Below are 15,971 nucleotides of genomic sequence, written 5' to 3' on the forward strand. Positions count from 1 at the left end.
GAGTTTGTGAAACAGGAAAGTGGAAAGTGGGTAGCATGTATTTCCTAAATCGGAAAGTGGGTCCCCGACTCTCCTTTCACAGTTCTCATATCTGTGCATATCTTGGTTGTTTTTTCAGGAGGACTCATGTTCTTTTTCTTGTCTATACTTTCTCACCTCCACATCACTAAGCTTCTCATTGTATCTAATATAAGTTTTGGCTTTATTTAAGAAATCGTTGAGATATATTGATTCCTCTACTTATTTGGCCATAGCAAAGTCGCTTCCTCTTAGGAGACCTTTTTACAGTAAATATATATTCAGTTTTCATCAATTCCTTGGACTTGAACGACTTTTTTGTTAAAGCTTACGTTGTATTTCTTGAGTGGTTCATTATTGGATTGAATGTAAGTTTTAAGTTTTCTGTACTGGTGAGGTGACCCGACCGTGCAACTTGTGACTCGTTTCTCTCTTCCATGCGGATAATTTGAGTGTAAGTTTTTTGTATGATTGAATTGTGACCCTTTTTTTCCTAGGGAAAACTACTATTTATACAAATAGATAAAGCTTCCTAGATTTGAATTTGAAATTATAACTGTAGAAAACTAACTATACTTATCCATTCGATTTGAATTTCGAATGTGTCTTGAAAATATCTGTTTATTTGACCTTATCCGAAAAAACTGCCCTCCGAGAGATTATTCGTGTCGAACCGAGACACATGCCTTCCAATATCTCTAGCAAATCCAACTTTTGATAAGGATAAAAGAACAATTTCTTCGATTACAAGGTCAACCTATTTTAACCGTATTTAATGATAGCCTTTAAAAATATTGGCTAACACTCCGCCACTGCCCTTTATCCTAAATATTTATCATAAAAAACAAAAAGAAAAATAAAATGAAAAAGACTATGCAATTGCTCACACCTTATCATTTCCTTTTGCATTTGTCATGATATATATTGTTTTTTTTAAAGGGGGGTACATATTGCTGTGGTTTTTTTTTTTTTTGGAGTATTTTTGTTTTTGAAAGAAATAGGGAGCATACACTGTTATACAGCGACTTTGACCGCCATTATTTTTATAGGGGGCTATCTTATATCTTGTTATTTGAAAAATTCAACGGTCCTTTCACACTGAATTTCTGTGTTTCTTTATTTTTTATTTTTTTTTAATATCGTGAAGGGCGAGTGCGTATGACGGATAATAATGTGAAGGTGTAGTGTGGAAAGAAGTTATAAGGATTATATATATAATTTCAATTATTGTCTCTACCCAAAAGTGGGTGGACCAAAGTAGATAAATAGCTGCAAATTTCTTTGTTTGTTCATACAGCAAAAAATGCCCACCGATGGTCGAGATGAACATCATACTAACAGTAGAAGAACCAGAAGACGGTTAGAAACACACAACGAGTTTCAGCGCAGAGGAAATACTCAAGCCCCAGAAACAATTATTGGTACGTATTAAAAATCGAATATTATTATTAGTTTCTAATATTCAATATTATTATGAGTGATTACATACCAATATTTTGATAAGCTTAATATTTTTACTTATAAACAATTGTTGGTACGTATGAAATTGTCAAGAAGATTCCGTATTATTATAAATTATCATTTTTACTGCATCTGAAAAACTCTGTCCGAATCTCATTTTTTAACAATTTTTCATCCTTTTGATCATTTGTTCCTATATTCAATATTCGATTTTATTGGCAGCTATAAAAAATCTGGAAAAGCCATGAAAAAAAGAAGTAATTAAGAGGCCTTTCGCTATACTTTTTTATGAAAATATTTATTGTTTTAAACAAAATAAGCACTTTTAGAAATTTTCATCCATTTATTATAAATTTTCAAAAAAAAAATATGATTCTGAAAAGAAAAAAAAAATATAAAAACTGCTCCACATGAAATGTTGTTCTTAGGATGTGCTTCTTTTGACTTAAAAACAATGTGTTTCTTGCTTTTTAAAAAGTAGATTTTGAAAAAGTTATTGGGAATCATTCTTTTTATGGATAGTTCAAAGCACATAATCCACTAGATAGTATTGTTGGGTTTCTTGAATTTAACAATATAATTTAGAGTAATGTTTGATGGATACCTCCATCTACCTATTTGAACCCTACAACTATATATGAAAACTTCCTTCAAAAAACAAAAACTAAAAAAGTTCCTACTTTTTTTTTGGCTAATAAAATTTTCTCTTACATTTCTTTCCTCTCACTTTATTTTATAAACCAAATATAGCATAACAACTATATGAGAGAAAATAATAAGTATTTGTCCTTTGCACAATTTTTATGTTTTCTTTACAGGTCCTGCACCTGGTCGGCGTAATGTTTTACCACGCTCTGTTGTTGCCGATTTCCCTCTTAATGATGCGCGACTCCTCAGGGAATTTTCTGCTCGTCATGCTGGCTTTCTTCTTTCAGAACAAACACATCCCCCTGACATAAGACGTGGAGCTTACGAGTATTTCGCCAACTTCCTCAACCTCTTGCGATCACACTCTACCTTAGACTTGATGACTACATTAAAATCACATGTTGCTGAAGGACTCGATGTTATTAATATGTATGGCTTCAGAGGTGAATGGCTTGATGACTTAGTTCTTCGTCTGAATCCCTCCTATCTTGATATCGCTGAAGAAGAGTTGCGAAACCTGACTGACCAAGAAGCTACGTATACTGATTCGAAACTAGTTGGAGAGTTGGAGGAGGAATATGCAATCTTAACATACAAATTACGTGAATTAAGAAGAAAGATTAGCGACGAGAAACTAGCTATGGACTACGTTTCTAATAGGAAGAAGCAAGTTATGGAAGAAATAGCAAGCTTTAATGCCCCTTTTAATATTTAGTGTCGCATTTTATATTCCCTCTCGTCCCTTATATACGAGACAAATGAGTCAACAAAAATTGATATATTTAGTTTTTGAATATATCAACTTTTGTTGTTCATTTATCTACTATGAGAAATTCTCACATGATCTTACCTAAGAGATTATTTTTACACCCAACCAATTAAAATCAAACATCTCATTAAAATAATAAAAATAATTCATATCATAATTTTTTCTCATTATTTTTAATATTTCTCTCTTTTTTCCACTTTCTTTAACCGACAAAAACCACCCACCACCATTTATGTTTCCATTTCCTTAATTAAAATCACATTTTTTTTAAAGTTAATAACATATGTCATATTTTTATTGATCGGGTGTAAGAATAATGTGTTGGGTGAGAGTTCATGCAAGAATATCTCTTATAAAAAGGACCAAAGCGAATACCTCACTTGGTTCTTTGAGTTTCCACATTTTCCTTAAGTTCATTATTATCATGTTTATTGGATGCATGGATATCTTCCTCGATGTTTCTAAAGTGTTCAATAATAATTCATTCCAATGTGTTACTACATTTTTAAATGTTAGTTGTGTCTGGAAAACCTTTATTTCCAATATGCTCTCCCCTTTCTTTGGTAAATTATAGGGTAAACTACTTTAATTTGATTAATTGGTAGTGATATTTCAAAATTATTTGAAACTCCAACAATGAAAGACTATGATGTCACTTATTCGAAGTTGAAGCTCCTATCTCGCATACCACCTTTGCAGTCCACAATAGAATTTGTGTTCAAGAGTCAACCACATATTTTAACTTTTGAATTTATCTCATTATCATTGACATTTACTGAATTATCTCTCTCCGCGGACATTTTAGGTAACACATTGCAAATTTGCAAACCACCGTTACTTTTTGATATGACCTGATCAACAAAACGATGTTTGATATATGGTGAGTTGTTGTCTTCGCAAGCTTCGAATGGTAGGGGAGGGGATGGTGGGGTGTACTTGCAGGCACTAAGAATGTTTTAAGGCATAGTTTATGCACGTTTTAAGGTAGAAGATGATGATAGGGTTGTCGCCAACTCTGTTTTTACTATGAATAGTAGAGTTTCGTTTAAGAAAACCACTGATTCTCTCGTTGTTTATGTATTTTCATGTGCATTTTTGTTTTAAATGGTTTTTTTAGACGGTGGTTTATGACTTATAGTCTAATCATGCGATGTCGTAAAAGTGGTCATCATCACAACTTTAGAATTTATGGGTATCTTGGTTTTATTTAGTTTTCTCTAGGGATTTCGTAGTTCGCAAGGAACGTTTAAGCACTTCCTCTTCTAATTGACCTAATTAGTGAAGGAATAGTTGATTTGAATGTTGAATTCATTTTTTTCCCTCTTTTCCTTTCAAGTTTGACATGGCAGAGAGAAGGCAAGACCAAATATGTAGCACCCCAAAAATTTATAAATGTTATTTTCTATAAAAAAAAAAAAAGTTATGTATTATTCATTTATTTGATTTTTTTTACAATTTATTTTGAAGTGACGAATTTAAGAAAAAGTGACATTCACTAGTTTAATTAATAAATTTGATTTTTTTTTTTTGGTCAAGTAGCCTATTGGCTAGAGCTCACACAATTTAATTGTGGAGAAGTGGAGTGTTCGGGGTTCGAACCCCGGCTCCTGCATATAATATTCAATATCCCTACCAACTGAGCTAAGCTTACGGAGATAATAAATTTGAATTTTATCCTATCTTTTTTGTATAAATGTAGAATGACAAAATAAAACTGTTATTCTTGATATAATTAATTTGTTGACCAATTGATAAGACTTACTTTGATTAGTATCCAAACCCCCAATTTCTCTTCATCTTACATTCCTTTTTAATTGCCAAAGACAGCCATAAGTTCTAATTTTTAGCCATACTTTGGTTTATTTTTTGGTCAAAGGATTTAAAAACAAGATTTCTTCCATTAATCCAATTAACTCCATTTGTTAGTATTGTCTTTCTCCACACCGGTTTTGGATTCCATTGAAATGGAAATTGCATTAATGGTTAATGGATGCCGTATTAAGTGCCACATAGACAAATCAAATTCTTTGCATCATATGTCCACATGTTTTGGGCTATTGACCATCATGAGTGTTACTCATTTACTCTTACCATTCAATGTGCCATACGTTTTGTTAATTTGTACCAGAGAATGAGAATTGTTTGTTCTGTCTTAAATAAATAATGAATTACCTCTCTTGCATTTTCGGTCCCATGTACTATACCTCCTACATTTCATTTTAAAAGTCTTCCTTCTCAAGCTAGCCACACCTTCGAATACATCACCATCCCTTAATGACCCCAAATAATTTTATTAGTTCATTCTTCAACTTGAAACATCTTCTCTTTATCAAATACGTTTTCCACTCTTCCTATTTGTCAGGGCGACTTCGTGGGGATTTGGAGGTTATTAGGAAGGAAATCATTGAAGGTAAGGGCTTTTTTCCCACACCATCATTCTAGGTGGGATAAGTGTTGTGAAATAGTAGTAGAATTCTTATCCATTAAAGAGTTAGTTTTTCTATATTTTATTCTATTTAATGACTTTATGTAATTTATATGTATGACTTCTTGTTTTGATTGAATATTGTGTCGATTGTTATGAGAATTTTATTATTAGATTTTGCATGTTGATAACTATATATGATTCTAAAAATGGTTTGTGGTTCACAAAATATTAGTGGTTGATGTGTTGCATTTCATGATTTTATTTTTGATTTTGTTGATTACATATTGAGTCGCATAGCATATCATGGAGTCTTTGGGCTACGACAACCATTTATTGGTCTAGTTTTATTTGAGCTACGGCCTTGCAGAGAAAATTTAGTGGTCTGGTTTTATTTGAGCTACGGCCTTGCAAAGACCATTTAGTGGTATAGTTTTATTTGGGATACGGTCTTGCAGAGACCATTTAATGGTCTAGTTTTATTGGGCTACGACATTGCAGAGACCATTTAGTGGTCTATTTTTATTGGGTTAATGTCACTAGGTGGCGGGTCTTGCAGGAACCATTGAGTGGTTCATTCTTCCATTAGTCGTGGCTATGTGTGTTAACACGACGATATCCGGATCATTTGAATCTTGCATATCATGCACTTGATGCATAAAGTCTTACAAAATAGTTTTTGTGTACTTTATTCTTTTGCCCATTTTTAATCCTTTTTAGTTGATGAGTATTTTGTTGGAACAAAATGTGTTTTACAATAAACCCTAATGAGTTTTGATGATAACAAGGTATTAAAAATTGTCAATTGGTTATTGCTAATATTTGTTCAAGCGTACAGGACCATAGACAAAGTTAATCAATTTCAATAGGTCTTGGAAGAACAATAGAGAGCAAAGGAACCTAAAGCATCTGAAGAAAACTGCGTCTGAAGCTATGAAGTGTTTCTGAAGTTACAAGTGCCTTTGAAGTAATGACGTCATCAGAAGCAGAAGTTCATCAGAAGCAAAGTTCATCAGAAGCAAGATTTCATCAGAAGCTATATCATCACCAGAAGCTACAGTTGATCAGAAGATTCAATCTGAAATCTCAAAAGAGCTGTTTCATTAAGTTAACCTCGTCTAAGAGAGCGAACGATCAAAAGGGAAGTGCCAACGTTCATTTGAAAAGCAATGGGTGCTTGTCCCTCATTAAAGAGTTGACAAAGTACAAGTGTACAACCACTACCTCAACGACCCTGAGTGTGTCCTCGCTACAAGACAAGTTAACAGCTCTGCCTGCAGAATTGTTCCTTCAAGATAGGAATGAATTTGAAGTTGATCCTTCATAGGACTACACCCAAATCAGGCAAAAGATTACTGGTGGATGATCAAAGGAACTCAACGACTCTTTAGACGTGCTAAAGATCTCAACGTCTCTCTACTAACCACTATATAAAGGAGTGAAGACTTGAAGATCATAAGAGACATCAACACAAGTTAAAAGCACCCAAACTCTGCCAAATTTGATTCTCAAAAGCACTTTGAATTTCTGCACTAATTTGATATATCTTAGAAATTCTTAAGTCTAGAGTCTTTTATTGCATTGTATTGTGAACACCGCTGATTGTATATCAAGTGTTCAAGTCAAACAATTTTCTGTGTAATTCTGTTTGATTAGAAGTCTCTTGCTTTAGTGCTTGAGCATTGGAAGTCTCTTGCCTGCGTGCTTGAGCATTTGGGAAGTCTCATACTAGATAGTATTGAGCAGTTGTAATCTGTGTGATTATTTCTTAGTGGAAATCTCCTTGGAAGTGCAAGGGGGACTGGACTACTTCCGATTTGTGGAAGGAACCGGGATAATTGCTTGTGTCTCTCTTTCTTTTCTCTGCTCTGTTTTTATTCCGCTGCATATCTAATTATGAACATCACATCAGAAGCACTCTCAACCAGCTTCTGAAGTGATATCAGAAGAAGAATTTTTACGAGAAAAAGAAAACACAATTCAACCCCCCTTCTTGTGTTTTTCTCACCTTCATATTTGTATTATTATTTTATGGCATTTTCCTGAGTTTAGTTGATCCCATGTGGAACCGGAAATTGATCCTTACAGTAATATAATGTTGTAGGTACTAAAGATGAAATATGAAGCTTGATGTATGATGAAACGCTTACGGAGAAAATTGGGTTTTTCAATGAAAAAGGAGATTAGTTTTTATTATTTTGTAATTGTAATTTTTAAAATATTCTTGAACTCTATTATTTCTTCCGTTAGGAAATAATTAATCTTAAAAAGAGTAATTTTCTATTAATTTATTTTAATAGTTTATCTTTCCATTAGTTTCGTTCAAATATTTTTAAAGAAATGAATATTTTTAATTAACGTCTTGGATGAAAATCCATGGCGTTGCAGAATCTCCGTTGAGGAATCCATTGACAGATGGATAGGGGATGATCCCATGATAACCCTCACTATCTACGCTTTCCATGAGACGAGCATTAAGATTATAGTTGTTGACTCGAGGGGCCAAGAGGACTAGGATGTGAGAATTCCCTCGATAGACAGCATGATATGATAATGTTATACGGAGAACATGATCCCTAGATATGAGGTTGTCTTTAAAGATATGGGCTTCAGAATGCCCTTCTCGGATTTTCAAAATGAGATTTTTAAATGGCTTGAATTAGATCCCTCGTAACTTTATCCAAATTTGATGGACTTCATCCCGGCCTTCAAATAATGTGTGCGGCGCACATTGAATTCGTCCGTACATCGCCTTCTTCTTAGCATCTACACTGATTTTGTTCAAAGTTTCAAGCATAAGTATTTGATCATAAAACCGAAGAACATGATGGCTTCAAATGGTGTGATACAAACAAGAAGACGCGTTATGGTTGATGAGTCCTTTGTTGAAGTAGAGGTCCCTATGTTTCCTTTATATTGGTGCAATGAGAATTTTAGTCATCAAATGAGAGAGTTTGTGTATATCTACCTATGAGAAGTTGTCAGCGAAGGAGACCGAGAACTACTTTAGTTTCTAGGCTTATGATTGTATCCTGATCCATTACACCGTAGTAGGTAGTAGGCAATAAATTCTATAAACTTCTAAGGGTTTTCCTCTTTCCGAGCCTAGTTTCAATGATACATTCAAGCTTGTCAGGTGTTCGAATGCCTTAGAGGCGAGGGTCTTACTAGGTAAATTTTGCATTTTGCCTGATGTATTTTTCTGCAATTGATTCTTTTGTTTTTTTGTTAGCTTGTCACTAACTATTCTCCTTTATGCTGCTCACAGGCGCCATGCCTAACCTTCAGGAAGAGTTGATGAGGCTCACCAAGAAGGGTGGGAGTAAGGCTACTGTTGTTCAGAGAAAGGGTCCTCATAATATCAATACTTTGACAATGAGGTCCACTTCTGAAGGGGACTCCCCAATCTCGACAGGCATCCCATTGGAGCAGATCGAGTCCTATCTGAGGGAGGTCATAGACGTGGAAGAGCATTAGCCGAAGAGGATTAGGATTGATATAGTTGCTCGAGGGAAAGCTCAGTAGTTTGAGAAAGAAATCCCCGAGAATTTGGATTGTCCAGTGCTGACCCCTCCAAGCGACTGGTCGAACCCATAAAAGTTCCACAATCAACTCACTTTGATGTTGAGCAGTATTGATGGCTCAATAACCAATCAGCTCGATCTTGTGGAAAGAAGTCGAACAGTGACATAAGGTTTTATCAAGGCAGTGAGCCCTTAGTATTGTGATGGCCCTGAGTGGATCAGAGAGTGAGTACGAGGCCTGAGCTGAGAGATTCTTTAATAAGAAGGTGGCCTTTGAGCTTAATTTGGCCAAGTTGGAGCCGACGTTGTTGATTACAAGGACAAGCATGAAATTTAGATGGGTGTGATTATGGAGTGTTCTCATAAAGACAAAGAAATCCAGGCCCTAACCAAGCACGAGGAATAGTTAATGCTACTCACAAATATGCGGAGGAATTGACTAAGAGGGTGGCTGAGCTCGAGCGCGATAAGAAAGGGCTTGAATCTGCGTTGAAGTCGGCCACCGAATGTAGCGATCTCCTGGGGAAGAGGATGAAGAAGTAGAAGAAGAAAATCAGGCTTAGTGGCCTTTCAAATTTTAATTTCTTTTCATTTATTTATAAAATGTTTATTTTGATATCATCCTCATTTTTGTTGTGCATGTTTTTAATGCAATTTTTACTTGTTTACGGTTCATGTTTTATTTTCAACAAGTATTTTCGTTTGTTTTGTTTGAACAAGTCGTTGACGCTAAGTCAATCTAACAATAATTAGATAATTCGTAGGATCAAATTTTAATCAAGGATTTAAATTTCAACTAGATTAGATTTGTATGGTGCCCTTCCTCCCCAAATTTGTCTCTTCATTAAATAATGAAGTGAGGACTTTAAGTGTCGTTTTACTTTGGGGATCTATGAGTGATCGTTCTAATCATTATGCGGGGGTATACATTATAAACATTCATGTCTAATAGTAGGTTATTTCGAACATGTGTTCGAAGATATTGTTCAAACGATAACGATGGATGAACAAGAATAGAGTTTCAGTTATTCGCCCTAAGGCGTGAAGATCCCATCACGAGTTGCAGTTCTTCCTTGCATGTCAGATGGTGATGTAGTAGTTGGTAGCTATCATACTTCGTATCAATATCTTGGTAATAAAAAATATGCCTTTGAGGATTATTTAATATTAATTGTTTATGGATTAGAAAATTAATATTTTCACTTGAAGAGTAATTTATGGATAGAGATAGTAGCAAATTGGTTGATAGTTAAATTAGCATCACCGTCAATTTTTTAAGGTTAGAAGGAAAATTGTATTGTGTGCCTCAAAATCTCATCAATGCAGATTTTATTGTGTGCCTCAATTTGAATGTTTCATGTATTTGTTCCTCTACTATATTTATCTTTGTTTTTCGGTTTGATTTTTGTTTTGCTTGATTGTTGGTTGTTGTTGTTTGCTCGATGTTTTTGTTTACGAAGTGTGAGTAAGAGTCTAACCTTTGATAAAAAAAGTGGAGGTTGAACAACATCTAAGTGAGAGGACCTATAAAATTTATTCCTTAGAAAATTTGGCATTAAAATCTGGTGTTCAATTTTACTATGTGATTGCTCAAAACTCAACGTGGTGATCCTCAAACCCCCTTCATTATCCAACAATAGTATTAGAAATAGGTTTAACCGGCTCCTTATATTGAAAGTCTATCAGAAAATGGTGGTCATCAATGCGTCTTGTTTATGATGTAAGCAACGATACGACACAAGGGCATGTGGATGAAAAATAAAAACTTATGTTTGAGGGGGAACATATATCATGTGTGACTACGAGTCACATATTGAATGAAAAAATATATGTTGAATATATAACCCAACATAAATTTGGAGTTTTATTTCAATTTGTAAAAATCGTTTATATTCATTTTTTCAGAATATACTAGAGTGAAAAACTATGCAATATGCTCACACCTTAGCATTTCCTTTTGCATTTGTCATCATCATATATATTTGTATTTATACCGAGACTTTGACTTTCATTATTTATATAATTATTATGAATTAGCTATCTATTTGGGAAAATGTCAATATGTCTTTCCCACTGAGTTTCTGTGTTTTAGAATTATACTAATAAGTGTCTTAAAGATATTAATTAAAAAAAAAATTAGTATTAAAAATAAGAAAGATAAATCTTTGAAAGTTTAATACATAACTTTTTACCATTTTTCAACAAATATTTTTATATTAGTTTCCTTAATAAAATGTTTTAAGAGCACTATTTAACTTTCTTTTTATATCACGAAAAGGCAAGTGTGAAAAAGATAATAATATTAAGATGTAAGAAGTTTGTAGTGTGGAAAGAAGTACGATGACTGGACTGACTGTTTAATCAAACCAAATAAAAAAGTATAAGGATGTATATGATTTTAATTATTGTCTCTACTCCAAAAGTGAGTTGACCAAAATAGACAAATAGCTGCAAATTTGTTTGTCCATCCAGCAAAATATGTCCAACAATGGTTGGGATGAACTTCCAAATAACATTCTAAACAACAAAAGACCGAGGTATAGACACAACGAGCTTCAGGGAAGAGGAAATTCTCAAGCCTTACAAACAAGTATTGGTAAGTATGTTTTTTGAAGAATATTGGTACGTATGTTTATTACTTTTACTGCATCTGAATCTCACTTTTTAACAATTTTTCATCGTTTTGTTTTATATATATTCAATATTAGATCGGTACCTATATAGTGGAGGTAACAATCTGGAAAAACAAATAGAAGTATGTGATTACATTTTAATAGATTTTTGGGGAGGTGAATGCAATTTTTTCTATTTTTAATCCAATCAGATAAGAGAAGAGTAGAAAAAAAATGTTCTTTGATTTTGTTCTTCTATCAAACAACTACCAAGAATCTCACATTCTACTCTTTAATTATCTTTCTTCCCACTTTCTTATCGGACCAAAGGCTACCAAACATAGGGTCTGTTTGGCAAGTAACATATTTGAGTTCTTAAAAAAATAAAAGGTAATATATTTGAGCTTATAGTTTATAGTTTATGTCTTATAAGTTTATTTGATTAAAAAGGTATGTTTGATAATCGTCACTTTTTGACGAGCTTATAACCTATTTTTACTAGTTTATCGTGTTTTTTAATAAGCGGATTCAAGTAGCTTATAGTTTAAAACTTATAACTTATCATCTATTATGTCAATTTTACCTTTGTTGCTTTAATTGAAAGAAAAAAAATCAATATATTTGTTTACGTCATTTCATACTTATAAGCTATTTCAACCACCCTCTTATTTTAACAAACACTACAAAGTTAATCAGCTAATTTGTCACCTATCAACTATAACCTAGTTTATCAGTCATACGCTATAAGTTCATCCGCTATTTGTTTGCCAAAGAGAGCCATGATGTTAGTATGAAAGTTGATGTTTTATTTACAGGTCCTGCACCTCGGCTGCCTTATGTTTTACCAAACTCTGATAGTCGTCCTGTTCCTGCCGATTTCCCTCCAGAAGATGCAGACCTCCTCACACAATTTTCTGCTCGTCACACTGGCTTTCTTCTTTCAGAACATATACACACTCCGAACATGAGACGTCAAGCTTATGAATATTTCGCCAAATTCCTCAGGTTTTTGCGATCTCACTCTACCTTGGACTTGATGACTACATCAAAAACATCAGTTTCTAATGATCTTTATGTTATCAAGATGTATGGCTTCACCGGTGAATGGCTTGATCGCTTAGTTCTTCGTCTTAACCCTCACACTTCTCATGATGTTTCCAACGAAGGGTTACAAACATTGATCAAACTTCAACCTATTTATTTTACATATGTTGCTAGCTTGGAAGCGGAGGGTACAGACTTAACACGCAGATTAAATGAAAATACAGCTAAGCTTTCAAATGGGAGAGAAGCTATGGAAAGCATTTCTAATACATTGAGGCAAATTATGGAAGAAAGAGCAAGGTTGAACATTCCTTTTCCAATCTAGAGTTGCATGTAACGTTACTTTAATTTTATACATACATCGGTTGCTTTGGTTCTCTGAGTTTCCATATTTTCCTTGAGTTCGTTTTTGTTATTATGTTTGTTGGATATCTTCCTCGATTTTACTAAAGTGTGTGCAGTAATGATTCATTCTAACGTGACATCTTTAAATGTTTGCGGTGTTTGGAAAACCTTTATTTCCAATGTGATTTCCCCTTTTCGGGTAAATTCTAGAGTGAACTATTTTGATTGATTGATGTCTAAGGTAGACTGATACTTCAAAATCTAGATGACGCTATTGCAGATCGCCACTACGTTTTTTGTTACAAAATTTTAAAATAGGAAATAGATTAAAAACGATCTGGCAATTTTAAAGTGTAAACTTGAAAGTGTAAACTTGAAAGTGAAAAACACACATTTTCCCAAAATAAACATGCACTAGTTTTACGTGTAAGATTACAGAATGTTTATGAGACTCTTTTGCTATATAGTTAAAATCAATGTTTTTGAAATCAAAACAAACTCAAATGACACTGTTTACAGTTCAGTTAGTTGAGCGGTTTGGTTGCAATTTCATCCCACTTTGAACGATTGAACCATAATTCAGAAGTCTCGTTGATTCAATGTGATTCGAGTTTTAAAACATTAGTTAAATAAGTGGTAATGACCAACAAGAAAGAATAGAAAATAGAAAATGCATATAGTAATGGTGTAAATGGAAGTACAAAAATGATATGATAATGAATATATGCAGTTGGCAAAATGTCTAAATAGTACCTGTTGAGAGAAAGGTTACTAGAATTCTCTAAACACGCTTAATCATATAAAATATTAGACCAACATGCGCAAATGAAACAAGTGAATCAAAAAAGTAAAGACAATCCAATTAAAAATAGTGAAAACCATAAGAATTTTGTTTTAAGAAACTACTAAAATTTTCCCCACTTCAAACTTCAAAGAATACACTGGACATTTATTTTTATCCAGTAGTGTCTGCTGATCAAAAGAATTATCAGTGCATTAAGTGATTCAGAGCAAATATCTATACCTTACTTTAATAGATTATGGTGATCAATTTTTGTATGGAAAGTGGAACCAATAAGCAATAACAGAAGTAAATATATGAACATTTATTCAATGTAGTACCCCACAACATAAGAAATAAGATTCATCATAATATATTTACCCATTATTCCCTTTGGAACCACATGTATCCTAACAACAAAAAAGATAAATACATCACATACCAAAAGTATGAACCCAACATCATTTGCAAATAGTAACCATCATCTAGGAAACATCTCTGTCACAATATCTGTACCGCTAAATTGCGTAGAGGTTTGATGTCGATTTTCATATTTTTTGTGCTTGATTACTTGAGATGACGATGACATCTCATTCAAAGAACCACTCGTCTTTGCGGAGGCATTCTATTTGTATATTCCATGCTCAGTCAATGCCTTCTCCATAATGAACTTGTTTGGAAAGCATTTGTAGAACATGTTTCATATTTTAGTGACATACTAATTTAAAACCAAAAGTTTTAATATTTCAGAACATTTGTGTTGGCTGTACTATAGAAATAAAAGCTCCATTAATTACCCACGAAGAAAACGGAAAATAGTTATGCTTTACTTCAGCTAGAAGGCTCAAGAGTTAACCATGTGATTGAACAGAAATTGTTAGGACGAATCTTTCAGGAGAACCCGAGTTTGATTCCTAATGGGAACAATTCTTGGTCAGACTTTACTTACCTTCTAGCCGGACTCTAGATTACTACTAAGGCCCCTTTCCGAAAAGAACCTGAGGGTTAACAAAAAAAATAATAATAATAATAATAATGAAGGCTCAAGTGTTGATATACATAGATTGGCTTTAATACACTATTGCATAATCATCCATGCGACCATGCATAGTTTATCCACTGAATATGCTATTTTGTTAACAGAGGGGGTGTGATCATCCAAAAAGATTGAAAAGCCCTGAAATTGCCGAGTGTTGTTATCTTAAACTCAAAAATTGAAAATAAACAAAGATTGAGACAAGATCAAATGGCTTTCGGAGTGTTATCATGGTTTTGGGGTGCCAAGCCATTAATTGGACTTGAACCTTTCGACCGTTGATATCTCTCTTTTTTCTTGGGAAGGGTAAAAGGAGAAAAACCCTTAAAAAGTTTCTAGATTCGGGGGTCGTTTTCGCTACGGGAAGGTGTTAGGCACCCGGAGCAATTATGGTATTCCATAAGAACCGTTCTCCTAAGTTTATTTCTACGCTTTAATTTTATTGCTTATTTGTAAAAAAGAAGGTGTGATTAGTTAAGAATGGGGGGTGAGAAGAAGTAGAATTTGATTTTTATTTCGGCTTGGATGAGCTTTGACTCATTGTCTACGTACCCTTTTAAGGGATCAAAACCGTTCGTAGTTCGTTCTCAAAAATGGTTTTTGTTTTTGTTGGTTGATTTTAAGTTTGAGAAAAGATTTTGAAGAAAGGAGATGAGAGGCCTCAAGGGCATAAGATTTGGAAAGTGTGAGGTGGAATTAGTCATTTTGCAAAAATAAAGTCCAAGGAGGATTAAGATTTATTGAAAATTTTACTTAAGAAAATAAAGGGGGAAATAAGGAGTTTTGACTCCATTTTATTTTCAAAAAGGTTTTCAAGTGTTATTTGCATGTTTTGGAAAAAAGTTGATTTTTATCTAAGTGTTTAAACCTAAGCATTCATCTAACCATACAATCCTATACATACATCTAAGGTGAGTGTGTGCGTGCCGGTGCGTCATAGTGTCCATAGTCCATATTACAAAAATTGCCTAAGTACATTCTATGGCCCCTTTGCCAAGCTACAAACCAATGATAACAAATTACATCACCAAAGGAATTAAAATTTGCAAAAAATAAATGCTAAGCTAAAGAAAGTGGAGGAGATAGTGGTGAAATGGAGAAATGCTCATGAAATGTATGGCACATGAGATGAAATGGTTAGTGATCACAAAGCACAAAATAATAGGAAATAAAACAAAAAGAAATTGCATAGGAAAAGCAAAAGAAAGTAATAAAGTGGCAAAAGCCTAAAAAATTTTGATATGATACCTAAAGGTGCTTGTGACCCATAATTGTCATTTCATGGCAATTTTGAAAGAGATTTTGTGT

At 33.6% G+C, this 15,971-nt stretch overlaps 2 protein-coding genes across 2 annotated transcripts; both read left to right on the plus strand.

Moving 5' to 3' along the window:
- The first annotated feature begins 1,245 nt into the window (after nucleotides 1–1,245).
- LOC11407089 (uncharacterized) lies at nucleotides 1,246–3,411 on the plus strand. The gene is made up of 2 exons (XM_003623230.4): nucleotides 1,246–1,439; nucleotides 2,298–3,411. Exons 1-2 carry the CDS (start codon nucleotides 1,322–1,324, stop codon nucleotides 2,840–2,842), a joined length of 663 nt encoding a protein of 220 aa, XP_003623278.1. The 5' UTR covers nucleotides 1,246–1,321; the 3' UTR covers nucleotides 2,843–3,411.
- Nucleotides 3,412–11,208: 7,797 nt separating this feature from the next.
- On the plus strand, nucleotides 11,209–13,013 carry LOC11410641 (uncharacterized). The gene is made up of 2 exons (XM_003623233.4): nucleotides 11,209–11,441; nucleotides 12,273–13,013. The coding sequence occupies exons 1-2, from the start codon at nucleotides 11,324–11,326 to the stop codon at nucleotides 12,824–12,826; spliced, it is 672 nt and encodes a 223-aa protein (XP_003623281.1). The 5' UTR covers nucleotides 11,209–11,323; the 3' UTR covers nucleotides 12,827–13,013.
- Nucleotides 13,014–15,971: the final 2,958 nt, after the last annotated feature.

This window comes from Medicago truncatula, chromosome 7 (assembly GCF_003473485.1).
Source record: "Medicago truncatula cultivar Jemalong A17 chromosome 7, MtrunA17r5.0-ANR, whole genome shotgun sequence".
Taxonomy (NCBI): domain Eukaryota; kingdom Viridiplantae; phylum Streptophyta; class Magnoliopsida; order Fabales; family Fabaceae; genus Medicago; species Medicago truncatula.

Bases quoted from the DNA above. Each gene is read 5' to 3' on its own strand.
- LOC11407089 (XM_003623230.4), top strand. From the start codon at position 1,322: ATGCCCACCGATGGTCGAGATGAACATCATACTAACAGTAGAAGAACC. The intron at 1,440-2,297 runs GTACGTATTAAA...TTTTCTTTACAG, and splicing joins AGCCCCAGAAACAATTATTG to GTCCTGCACCTGGTCGGCGT.
- LOC11410641 (XM_003623233.4), top strand. From the start codon at position 11,324: ATGTCCAACAATGGTTGGGATGAACTTCCAAATAACATTCTAAACAAC. The intron at 11,442-12,272 runs GTAAGTATGTTT...TTTTATTTACAG, and splicing joins AGCCTTACAAACAAGTATTG to GTCCTGCACCTCGGCTGCCT.